A 12934-nucleotide genomic window follows, 5' to 3' on the forward strand; every position below is an offset into this window, starting at 1 on the left:
CATTTCAGTCAGATAACCTTTGACCAATCTATTTTAGAAACAGTGGCTTGCGTGTTCTCCGAGCATTCTTTCTTTGTAATACCTATGAGATTTTCCTCACAAGAAACTCTGAAAAAGATTTAGTTCTCAAGTATGACAGCTGGGGTGCTGGCAAAAGTACTTATTGAATTCCCAGTGACTTGATTTCTTCATGTCAAAGAAGAATGAGCTTGGGACTTTAATCTGAAATGCTGGTAACACAATAAATTCATCCCCTCTTTCAAGGTGACGGTAATTGTTCTTCTGGATCTTCAAGGCTATTTTGGTGAGGATCTAATTTGCAATACATTGTTTCCATAATAGATTCCATCTACTTTGTACGAAACACTCATGTTTGCTCTCAGCCTGATTTCCAGCACAGGTTGTTTCTGCAGTATGCTGCCAAGCACTAAACTGTCATAGCTGTATAATTGCAAAGAGAAAGAACCAAAGGGAATGCCTTCTGAAAATGAAACAGTTCAGGGCTAATGACTTGAATATAAACAACTTAATCCAAGTAATCACAGATCTCTTTGCCCTAAAACAAAGAAGAAATTGCAGTAGCTTTATCCATAAGTGCCTTTAAGGATTCAAGATTTACCATTGCAGTAAAGTCTGATTCCTCCATTGTTCAGGAGAACATCTTTGGGCTATAATTCAGTTAGTAAGAAGGGGATAATGTCAGTATGAGGGATTTAGGGAGAATGTCTTTTTCATCATTATTTTCTCCATACCCTGAAGACTTTCTGGTCCCAAATGACTGCTGCAAGACTCAAAAAAGGTTTTCTTCCATTTTCAGTGGCCTTGGCAATGGTTGTCAGTCACAAAGACAGTTAAAAAAGATAAAGAAAAGGCACAGCAGTTCTACTTTATCCAGTAAACAGTGATCCCAGTATAATCCTCAGCCAGTCCCTAGATCCAGGGCACGGCTCAAAAAAAGACTACTGGAATGAATCTCCAACAATATCAAGCCATAGTGTAACCAATTTGGCTAAGGCAGCCTTTGCAATTCCAAGACCTGTGAAGCAGTGCTCTGAAGGAAACTGCAGCCACCTTTCCCTAGCTGTGTGTGCTGGAAGGCACCCATGATTAAAAACAATCCAGGAGACTTTGGTATTCAAAGCAAGCAAAGAATACTGTGCAGCAGAAACAGAAAACCTCTGGATAACATGCCTCAAAGATACTGGGTCGCTTATAGGGAGAGCAGTTGGTTGAATTTAAGGGAGAATGCAGAAAGTATTATGAAAAACACTCAGGAAGTCCCATCACCACAGACCGGTAAATGTTACAACAGTATTCTGGGAAAGGTACCGGCTGAGGTACCTATGGGGCTATGAAGACATCCCTCACCTGGCCATGGCAGGGGGGTTGGAACTAGATGATCTTAAGGTCGTTTCCAACCCTAACTACTCTATGATTCTACCTCAAGAATATGCATTGGTGGTTCTGATTTAGAATGTGCATGAATGAAGCTTGAAAAGTAACAGTTGCCGATGCTACAAATAATCAGTTCTCAACATACTCTGGCTGTGTGTATTTCTGACTTTTTGCTTTGATAAAACATGGAGTTCTTGCCAAGTTAGGATTCTGTTTGATTGAAAATATCAGAGACTGTAGTTGTGCTATTGTTTGTCCTTAGTGAGTGGGTATGCAGTGTTGCTTCCAAAAGATTTTGTTAAGTGGGATGAGTGTTTCTTTTGTGTATTCTTTTACTTTTGATTCTTTATGAACTTACTGGTAATGCAGTAGTATTTTCTTTCTGCTGAATGTTTACTTTAAATAATAATTTGTTTCGTTTTTTTCTCAGCTTTTCAGAAGAAACTCCAACAGAAGAGAAGGAAAAGCAAAGTGATATTCTTAACATCTTTTCTGTTGCTTCAGGCCATTTATATGAACGTTTTTTAAGGTAAGGAAAGATAAAAATGAAACAAGAATTTCATAGCAATACAGTAAACATTCATTCTAAAACTAAGCAACTTAAACTGACTTTTAACAAGGTGTAACGAATAAATAAATTGTCAAATCACAGTAAAGTTGTATACACTGAGGACTAAATTAATCTTTCTTGTAGAACAAAATGATGCAACATATAGATGTTCAAAAATACCATTATCCTTTGAAGAAAGAAAAATGTACCCCATGCCTTCCACGAGTACATGTGTGGAGTGTGAACGTTCATAACAGATGAAGCTCAGCCTCTCTTTACAAAGACATAACAGAAATTACTTCATTAGACCTGTATCTATCTATGTAGCCAAATGCTACAATAGTGGGGAAAAAAATTGAACCCAAAATAGTGATTCTTACAGTTATCAAGGTCTTTCTGAAGAGGATCTTAACTTGAACTATGGTTTCTCTTTGCTGTTGTTTTTCTTACCAGCAGCCTATTAAACTCAACCAAAATATCTCCCAAATAAGTCATCTCAGCAGCAAAGTTAATACAATGCAATTATTCTGATTTTGTCAGGCACCTCTCAGAATAAAACTTATTGACAGATCCACTTTTGAAATTGTACCTTCTAATATTGATGAACCAATCTGGATTTAGTAAGTCCATCTCAAAGCAATCTTGAACACATGCTCTTCAAAGCTTTTAAAAAGAAAGACATTTCTGCTTAAACTGAGTTAAAGAAAATCAAAGTTAGAAAGCTTTAGCACTTAAGAGCAGTTGAAATTTAATGACCTGTGTGTATTTGTTTGCTTATTATAGACTTGTATTTCCACAGAATTATGATGCTTTCTGTCCTACGTCATACAAAAACACCAGTTAAATTTTGGTTTCTGAAAAACTATCTCTCCCCAACATTTAAGGTAGGAGAAATGTTTTTCTTTTATTATTTCTTTCTTACAAATTTTAAGTAGTTTTTAAAGAAAATTACAATTGAGTAATGATGCAGTTGAAAATGAATTTTCACAGTTGGAAATGATCTCTGAATGCATTCAGTGCCAACAGTTTTAGAAGTCTCATGTATAAGATTCTTATCTGGAACCCAAAGCTCAGTGAAATATTATCACAATTTATTCTTTCTTGATAGTCTCCAAGAGCTTGAGAGAAATGTTTTTTTTATATATGTGTGGCTGAGGATACTGCCAGAATTAAAGAAACATCTTAAAATAAGAGGCTCTGTACTCAGTCAGGCCAATGCAGCTGCCATGATGTTGTTGCAACACTCCCTTGTTTTCCTTTTGAGTCCTTGTGTGTCACATCCATGTGCAACTAATACTGTTTGGTTCTTCTTCTAGGATGTAATTCCTCACATGGCTAAAAAGTATGGTTTCAAGTATGAGTTAGTACAGTATAAGTGGCCCCGCTGGCTCTATCAACAGACAGAAAAACAGAGAATTATCTGGGGCTACAAAATTCTTTTTTTGGATGTTCTTTTCCCTTTGGCTGTGGATAAAATAATATTTGTCGATGCTGACCAGGTAAGAAAAGAATAATATTGTATAAATGTATGAGGAATTAATTTTGGCTTAAATTGATCCAGTTTCATTCTCTGTGACCATTTTATTCAGATGCTTGGCTCGTAAGACTATTGCAGTTGCAAGAGCAAACCCCATGGTGTTACAGAATGTGAAATGCAATAATTTGACTTGTCTTTGGTCATGTAGAAATGAATACACTCGCTGCACTGAGTTCCCATAAATTGCCTGTGGAGAGAGAAAGGCTCCTGGAGAGATGTGTGTGATCTTAAAGATGCATCTCGCCTAAAGCCTATTTGAGTGATACAGTCTTTGGGCTGATTGTGAGAGGACTTTGGACGAGGAAGGAGTCTGAGGCGGTTTCTTTAGACCATTTGAACAACTTCCAGACAGCTGAAATTTCCCAAGATTACTCCTGTCTCTTTTTCTTAAATTTGTATGCATTCTACCACTCAGAAATGAATACTGTACAATGAAAAATCACAGGATCATAGAGTGGTTTGGGCTGGAAGGGATCTTAAAGATGACTTGGTTCCAAACACCCTGCCATCTGCAGAGGCATCTTCCACCAGACCAGGTTGCTCAAAGCCCTGTCCAGCCTGGCCTTGAACACTGCCAGCGATTGGGAAGACACAGCTTCTCTGGATAACCTGTGCCTGTGCCTCATCACCCTAACAGGGAAGAATTTCTTCCTAATATATAGTCTAAATCTCCTCTCCTTCAGTTTAAAGCCATTCCCCCTTGTTCTGTCACTGCATGTACTGAAGGTAACATGCTCTCTCAGATGAGACCTTGAGGAGTCTATCCAACGGTTATTAAAACCTCAGAAAAATATTAAATGTTTTGGTCCTTTTCCAAAGCTTGAGAATAAATCAAATGTAGATACCACAATGCACACTGCAACTTCCTGCATTTTTATCTGGATAGAGTAGCAGAACTAGGTTTTCTGTCCTAACTACTGTAAGAATTTCTCTGTACTCTGAAACATCTAAAACCGTTTTTTTACCACTGACAGATTAGTGGGGTTTGATGGAAGAATGCTTGATTAGTAAATAAAGGACATTCATAAAGTATCTTCATAAGCTATTTTTAAAAGTATTTTATTACTAGATACAAAGATTTTTCAAATGATGCAATAATATTGGAGTGCCCAAGTGATGTAATAGATAGGAAGGATTTTCTGAAGGAAGATGCTCAGCAGATTTTGAAAGTGACGCTCCTGCATGATGGAATTCAATATTGGGCAACCAGAAACACTGATCTACAAATTTAAAATCTTAGCTCCTTTTATTTCGTTTACTTGTTAAATGTGTTACATAGATGACCACAGAATAAACACTTTATTTTTCATTGAATAATAATTTGGTAAATATCATTCAGTGCCACACTCTATATACTCCACTATTGGAGTGCTTCAGGGCTTTTTTAAATGACAGTTAAGTTTCAGGAAGATTGCTGCAATAACTGCCCTCATATGCACGCTTTAAATACAATATTAAATTATTAAAATATTATTAAATTATTAAAATACATACTGTTATTTAGATTGTGAGAAGTGACCTAAAAGAGCTCAGAGATCTAAATCTAAATGGAGCTCCCTATGGATACACACCTTTCTGTGACAGCCGTAAGGAAATGGATGGATACCGTTTCTGGAAGTCGGGATACTGGGCATCACATCTTGGGAAAAGGAAATACCATATTAGGTAGGATAATGCCTTATGTATTTTTTGTGCAGTTTGTGAATTTGATTAAAATCTGGCTCTTTATATTGATTTGAATGATATAGGGCAGTTGCTTTTGAATGCTGATGCATTCGCAGTAAGAAGTGAATAAGAGATGAATTTTGATGACATTGATTTCCCTTTTTTTATTGTGGCTTCAGCCACTTAATTAAAACATATATTCCTTTAGGATGGGAAGAGGTTTGAGTTTCTTGTTGCTTTTATTAATGTTATAAAAAGAAAAGGTGAAACTCCACAAATTTTAATTCTTTTTTTTTTATTATTCTTTGTAGTGCCTTATATGTTGTGGATCTTAAGAAGTTTAGAAAGATCGCAGCTGGAGATAGGCTTCGGGGCCAGTACCAAGCTCTTAGTCAAGATCCAAACAGTCTGTCAAATCTAGATCAGGTAAATATGACTCCGAACAATTTGGGGCTTGTTTTCTTTATCTTCCTCAATATGCATGGAATTATGATGTGACTCAATGTATATGTTTTGTAACTCTGGAACTATTTACCTTTTATTTCTGTTTTAACACATTTTCAAGTGTGCATATGAGCACAGTTCAGAAAACTGAACACTAAATGATGATTACTTTAAATAATTGCTTAATATGAAAAAAATGAGGAAAAACAGCATAGAGGACTGCTGCCTTTAATCTGTAGTTGTTCTATGTGCATTTGTGTTTTTCTAGTGATAATCCTATATTCTGATAATGGTAGTTACATTCTTCTTTAGCAAAAGCCTTTTCCTCATTCTGTTTTTCTATCCATTAATAAATTAGCTAACTACTAATGCACTCCAGTGATTGCTGTACATGGTCACCCTGGGGTGAATATAGGCTTCATTTATAAAATTAATTTTTAAAGGTAAGTGGGGTAGTTCAGGGTGCAAGTCACAAGCAAGAAGTAGATCCCAGATGTACAGAACATGCTTAAATTTATTGTTTTCTCCTGTAGTTGAGGTTCTTTAATTCGGTAGAAGATTGATAAAACAGGTCGTCCAGTTTCTGCCTGAGTAAATAATGCGATGCATTTATGTCTGTCTTTGGGTGAACTTCAGAAGGCTTCGTAAGTGAGATTGTCCCTGCTTTTGTCATTTTCTTTGTGGAATTACTAAAAGGTTTTTATCTGCCTATAGCAGAAAAGAGATCCCACAGTAGCAAAACCCAAGTCTCTCAGTGCCTGTATTCCACCTACTTACTCTGCAAGCAAGTTTCACTCTCTTACATGAGTACATTATTTGCATTTATTCCAGAAATACAACTAAAAATTGATGATAGCAGATAATGGACAAAGAAAAATGGAAATACATCTGTGCTACAAACTAGAACTAGCCTGGACACGGGGAGTTGGAGCAGCCTTAAGCTGTAACTGTTAAGAGCAAAGGACTGATAGCAACAGTCAGATTTTACCTCTCTTTTCTGGAAAATAGAAGGAATTATTGGCCCTGTATTGCACACTTGAGAGTCCTGATGTGCTATAGCTGTGTGTTTTTCAAACATAGTCTCACCCTTTTTTTGCACAAGGTGTCTCTCAGAAGAACCTTTAAGATTCAGAGGCTTGTTACAGGGCTTCCGCAGTAATGCTGCTTTTCAGAAAGAGTAATTAGTTTTATCTAATATTCTCAAAACATTACTTATGTATATCTTTCAATCTTAGGATTCTTGCATTTTGAATTACAGTATTAATACATGATAGCACATATCTCTTAAAAGTCTGTTGCATCAAATCGAAAGCCACTTCAGGGTCAGCTAGCATTCCCTCAGCAAGCCAGGTCTGAGCACAAACATTAAGGCAGCTAAATCCTGGCAGAATGGAATTGGAAATACTTTGGAAAGGGAAGTACGTCAAAGTAATATTTTCATAGTATTCTGCTTTCTCATTTATTGATACAGAATCACATTCTGCCTTCATTGCTGCTACTCTACCCCAAACAGCAGCAACATTCCCAGAAATACAAGCCACAGTGCAATATATTTTACAAGAGTCCTGAACAGTTTATATCTGCCGAGAGGACGCAGCATGATCATTTGTTTTCCTCTTTATTTTAAACATCTGACTGGAGTGCTCACTCCCCTTCTCAGTGAAGAAGCAATCTTGGCTCTTTGCTACCTGCCAGCACAGCTACTTCCATGGATGGTAGTTAAGGTTATGCTACGATAAACCACAAAATAGAAGCAGATAGAAGGAAAAAAAGTCACTTAAAATGCTAAGGGGTGTAAGTAAAATCCTCCTAGGGAGAAAAATTACACATGATAAGAACTAGACTACTGGTACAGCGTATTGTGTTGTACTCTTGAAGGAGAAGCATGGGATTGTCTATGTAGAGATGCCAAGACAAATACTTACACTGATAGCAATTCACTTAAAAGAGAATTAACCATCCTGTTCTTTACCTAAAGAATAAAAACCAGCAGGATATAATGTAAGACTAATTCTTTTATTAAGAGGCAATTTTTTCTATTTTTAAATTGAGCTTTTTTTTTTTTTCCCCAAATAAGGATGCTGCTGTGGAGGAGCTCCCCTTTAACATTGTGTAGGTTATCTGGGTGAATGTGAAAACAGCCTGTAAAGCAAACTGAAAAACAAGTTTTAAATGTGAAAGTGAGACAAAAAGATTTCAGTAGTTTACATATCTTGAATGAACAAAAATATGGGCACTGACAGTGAAAATAGTCTGGTTTTACCCTTATTCCTTTATTTTTCTGATTCATTAATATTTCCTCTTGGATCTTGTAGATGTATTTTACTGGTTTTGAGGTTAAATCACTTTCTTTTGCAAGGATAGGCAACTTTTTGGTTAGAACTTGGTTTTCTTCTATTTACTTTACACCCTGGAACCAGCAGTTGTCTTTCTGCTTTCTACTCCATATAACAATTTGTAAATTCACAGCCCTGAGAGCTACTGTAGTAATGCAGGAATTGTGTTTTCCTTTAGAAAGTCAGAGAGGCACAACAGAAAAGCAGTCTCCTTTCTCTTGAAATTGAGATAGTGATAAACCATTTCTTTTATATTCCAAAAAAATCATAATTTGAAGGTTTTTAAAAAAGTAAAACATTTAAATTAGTGTTTAATGCCTTATGTGCTCAGTATCCTTGTATTTGGTGTAATTTTCCTGTGGTAATGTATATATTTGAATTCAATTATATGCCTTTTGTAATGCATCTGTATGTGCTATTTTCTTCTGTCACATTTAGCAGCAAGAATGGGCAAAATAAGATGTGACTAATACTTGAGTTCTGGCACTTATTTTTATATATAATGTAGGGGTTGCACATGGGAAGGAGCTTACGAATGGATCTACCAGTTACATCTGCTATTTTTAACTGTGGCCAGAGGACATGCAGTGTGTGGCTGCCTGAGGTTCTTCTCATAGTTAAATGCTGTTCCTTCCATTCTGCAAGATGTGGTTCAGAGTGTTCATGATCAGAGGACTTGAATACATAATAAAGGTTAAAAAAAAACAATATAAATTAAGTAAAGTAAGGAAGATGAGAGCCAGAATAGCAGCGTAATTGCTTTTCCTTTTCACATTTCATGTTTCAGGAATCCATTTTCCTAGAAGTCTAAATTTAGAGCAGTGGTGCAGTCCTGGATTTAATGCTTTTGAGGGTTTTTTTTTTTCCAAATGTGAGGAATGGAAAGATGGTCGAGTTCTGCTTTAATCATTTCACACAGTCTAATTCTGCTTAGAGGTATTTATAGTGGGACATGCAATATCTGAACCACAGGTATCAGACAGTGGTATTGCTTATGTCAGTCTAAGGAAAGACAGATGTTAAGTACAAGAAGAAATTGCTGGAGAAATCAGAGGTGGAATTGGCCATCAAAATAAGCATGACTGAGTTTTAAATCTGCTTGAAAATCTACTTGAAGAAGAACTGGGGGAGCACTTAAAGGAAACATAAGAAGAAGGAAACAGACCAATTAGCTGAAATAATAGGCAGAGGTATTCTACTTCTATGTACTTGCTGAATAACCAGTTACATTACATTCAGTGCTAATTTATGATCTTACAAAATTTGTGCAGGATCTTCCCAATAATATGATTCATCAAGTAGCTATTAAGTCTCTCCCTCAGGAATGGCTTTGGTGTGAAACCTGGTGTGATGATGAATCCAAGAAGAAGGCTAAAACAATAGACTTGGTGAGTTGATTTCAAGTTATATTGGTTTTATCCATTAAAAACCTTTTGCTGTAATTTCTGTGGCTTTTCAGATATACAAGTATGTCATGTCATGTCATGGAGGCAGTCTTGCTGGAAGGCACTTTAACATGGTATCTGTTCCCTACAATACAGCAACTTTTCTCCTTTTCTCTGAGACCTTCTCTGCTTGCTCTGTACCAAATTTACTTCTCTTAAAGCTGAAAACTGTGCCCCAGAATGAAATACTGCTGTCTGTAACTGGACAGGATTGGGGTTTTCACACTCGTACATGTATATTCCTTGTCTTTTATAACATAGACAGCTGGATTAGTGGAACTCTGAAGTCCTGTTAACTGTCTGGGTATTGTGTGACCCTGTTAAACTCTCTATGAAGTTCCTCCAGAGCCAGCTGTGTAGAGGACGAACTTAATCGTACCATGGTTTCCTCTGTCCATTTCACCACTATAAACAGGAGATAAAGAGAGCTTTTTAAGTGTAATGCTGAGGAGACTATCCATATTTAGAAAGAAGAAAGTGTCTTTATTTGGGAATTGAAACTGAGAGAGAAACTATGTAGGGGAATTGGGGCTGCCCCATCTCTGGCAGTGTTCAAGGCCATCTGGTCTAGTGGAAGGTGCCCCTGCCCATGGCAGGGGCATTGGAACTGCGTGAGCTTTAAGGTCTCTTCCCAACCATTCTATGATAATTGCCTCCATCCTGATTTTCCCCATTCTCATTTTTTGGCAACACCGACACAGTGTGATACTTCAGACACAAAATTCTGAAGAAAAACACACGGCTGGAATCTGGTGTAGATGTTCAGTATGTAAATTGTTTTGTTTTCTCTGTATCTTTACAGTTGTTAAAATAAGCTTTTCTGTACACTAAAGACCAGAACTAAAGTTACTGAACTTTCTTTCAATCCCTATTATGTATCACTTTTTATTATGATTTCCATTTATGTTATTTTATGGAAGCAGTCAATACATTTTTATAGACAACAATAGAGGAATCCTCACAAACATAATAAAAGCCCCGTATCAGATTCAGTTTCAATATGCTAATGTATAACTTGTTTCTTCCTGTGTAGCTTTGTCTGAATCTTAGTAGTCTTGTGCTAGCCCTGTTTCTGCTATCCAGGTAGGCAGGAGCACATGGGAAAATTAAAGTATTTACAGTAAAATGTTTCGAGTTACTGAAACAGGGTTTAGTTACAGTTTGATTTGTGTGGTGTTTGTTTTTTAACCGACCTCACTTGCTGCCCTTCAGTGAAACTGTAAATGCTAATGAAAGTATTTAGATCAGTTCCTTGGAAAGGAGATATTTCCACATTTGCTCTGTTTACATCTGGTATGTTTTAAACTTCCAGTGCAACAATCCCCAAACCAAAGAACCAAAATTAAAGGCTGCTGCCCGCATAGTTCCCGAATGGGTTGACTACGACTCTGAGATACGAACATTAATAGAGCAAATTGAGAAAGAGAAGAAAAATCATTTCTTTCAAAAAGGTAACTTGCGTGCCTATTCATCTGCTACCTTTTAACAACTATTAATACAGTTGAAATTAAGATCGGGTCTGTAGGCACAAATACTGTATCTGTGTCATTTTCCTTGCTCTTACAGAAACTGAGTGGGGTTTAAGAGGCACACGATGCTCCTCTACATTAGTTTCACTAAGAAGATAAAATCTATTCTTTCGTGCCATAATCTAAGATAATTTTCTTTCTCTTTGGTTTACAGGTCTTAAACACGATGAACTTTAGCACAGCCTTTACCCAGCAATGGGGACAGCTCAAAAAGTCTTCTGTGAAAGACCGAGTGGAAGTTACGAATGTTGCATTGGCATTATTATTTGTTACATTCTGTAACATGAAATCAAATATTTTATAACGTACAGTGTTATTTAAAAATGTTTTCAACAAAATACAAAACCAGAAGAGAAATCCGTGGGTACCTTGCTTATGTTTTTTTTTTTGCCCAGCATAGAGTAGGTTTCCTGATGCTTTGGGTTTCCTTTCCTTCACTAAATGAGTTTGCCCAGAGGGTTGTGAATACAAAGACTGATGTGTTCAGCTCTTCAAAGACAGATTGTTTCAGTCTGGGACAAAAACACACACATTAAATATGTACATAAAAACTGGTTTGTGCAGATTACATGCATTAAACTAATGTTTTTAAAGAGAAAGAATTTTGGTGTGTGTCCCTGGAGAAATGCTGTGATCACAAGAAAAAGAAAATCGCAGTGTAGCAAAGATCAGGCATAAGAAGTATCTTGTGTAATTTAGATTTGTGTGGCCTAAGTGAACAGGGAAGCTTACTAAAGCAAGGAATGTAATTTCCCATTTATTATGCAGGATTGCTGCACTCTTACTAATTATTAAAAAAATAATAATTTTTGATTTTTAGGCTCTTTTTGGTCACATCAACAGTATGTCGTAACAGTCCAGTCCATTTTTTGGTTAAGATGATTTTCCAACCAGCATGTACTGCATCAGAAGGTCAGTACCTAAACGCTGTTTCCATTCAATTTTGATGATCATTATCCTGTTCAGACTTGATAATAAAATCAGTGAGTAATTTTGACTGTCAGTCAGTGGTGGCTCATGTGATTTTCTAAGAAGTCTGTACTCACAAAACCATTGCTTTAATGGGCTACTGACGTTTCGATCCCCTGGAAATTTCAGTGGAAAGTTCTTGCAATACAGATGTTTAAAAACAGGGAGTTTATTTCTTAAACTGAAATCTAGTGCCTTAAATACTCGGTTGGTTAGGCTGTGCTGGTTTCAAAAGAGACTGGACGTGACAGTACATTCTTGTATGAACAGCTTACTGCAGTCTTTCAGTCTAAATGCTTGAAGTGACAAAAGAGAAGGTAATTTGCACTGAGTGGGTGAATCCACAATGAGTTTGCATGATAATATTTCCGTACTAGCAAATTATTTACTAAATAATAAGAAAAACTAAGAGTATTTTTTCTGTATTTTATTTGGCCTCTGGTGGTGTTACTTAAAATGTCTCTCTGTAAGAGCAAGTGTCCAGGTTTTTGGCTGGTGTTAAACTATGACAGCAAGTATTTAAAATCATACTTTGCTGCTATTTTTCAAGTGTTAGGAATATGAGATGTGCAGATTCCTTGCACAGCTTTTTATATTTTTCACGGTATTACCTTTATGTGTTTCCAAACAGTTTTAACATGTCACAGATGGATTTTAAAAGGTTTGTTGTGGGCATTTTCTTTGTATAAAGTACCCGAGGAAGTTAGTTACTTCCTGTGTAACCCATGCATAAATCCTAATGTCAGTTCTCTTTAGCTGTTCTATTTCACTGCAATATCTGTTTTGTTATGCTTGTTCACCAACATAATTAGTTTAGGGTATCAGGCAGCACAGAACTTCTTGAAGCTGGTATTTTTATACCACATAGATAGTCTTACACTTAACTTTGAATGTATAGTAATGGTGCATATACATTTGCTGTGTGTAACAAAGAAAGAGATGACCGATACTCTGTATCACAGAAAAAAAAAAAACAAACAGTATTCAGCTGCTTGCTGCTTTGTTTTTTACCCCTTTTCTGTGTTTAAGCTTACAATACCATCCTGATGCTTTACTCTGCTGCA

At 36.4% G+C, this 12934-nt stretch overlaps 1 protein-coding gene across 1 annotated transcript in view; it reads left to right on the plus strand.

Annotated features, from left to right (window-relative positions):
* Positions 1–11266, plus strand: part of UGGT2 (UDP-glucose glycoprotein glucosyltransferase 2) — an 86110-nt gene extending 74844 nt beyond the window's left edge. Inside the window, exons 32-39 of the mRNA XM_057401146.1 lie at positions 1826–1924; positions 2745–2829; positions 3262–3444; positions 4987–5147; positions 5459–5573; positions 9199–9315; positions 10685–10823; positions 11056–11266. Coding sequence (XP_057257129.1) covers positions 1826–1924; positions 2745–2829; positions 3262–3444; positions 4987–5147; positions 5459–5573; positions 9199–9315; positions 10685–10823; positions 11056–11078 — 922 coding nt within the window. The 3' untranslated portion in view covers positions 11079–11266. The remainder of the gene's footprint in view (positions 1–1825; positions 1925–2744; positions 2830–3261; positions 3445–4986; positions 5148–5458; positions 5574–9198; positions 9316–10684; positions 10824–11055) is intronic.
* The last annotated feature ends 1668 nt before the right edge of the window (positions 11267–12934 follow it).

Source organism: Pezoporus wallicus, unplaced genomic scaffold, assembly GCF_028554395.1.
Source record: "Pezoporus wallicus isolate ANWC-B61680 ecotype Strahan unplaced genomic scaffold, APGP_CSIRO_Pwel_v1 contig_6944, whole genome shotgun sequence".
Taxonomy (NCBI): Eukaryota; Metazoa; Chordata; class Aves; order Psittaciformes; family Psittacidae; genus Pezoporus; species Pezoporus wallicus.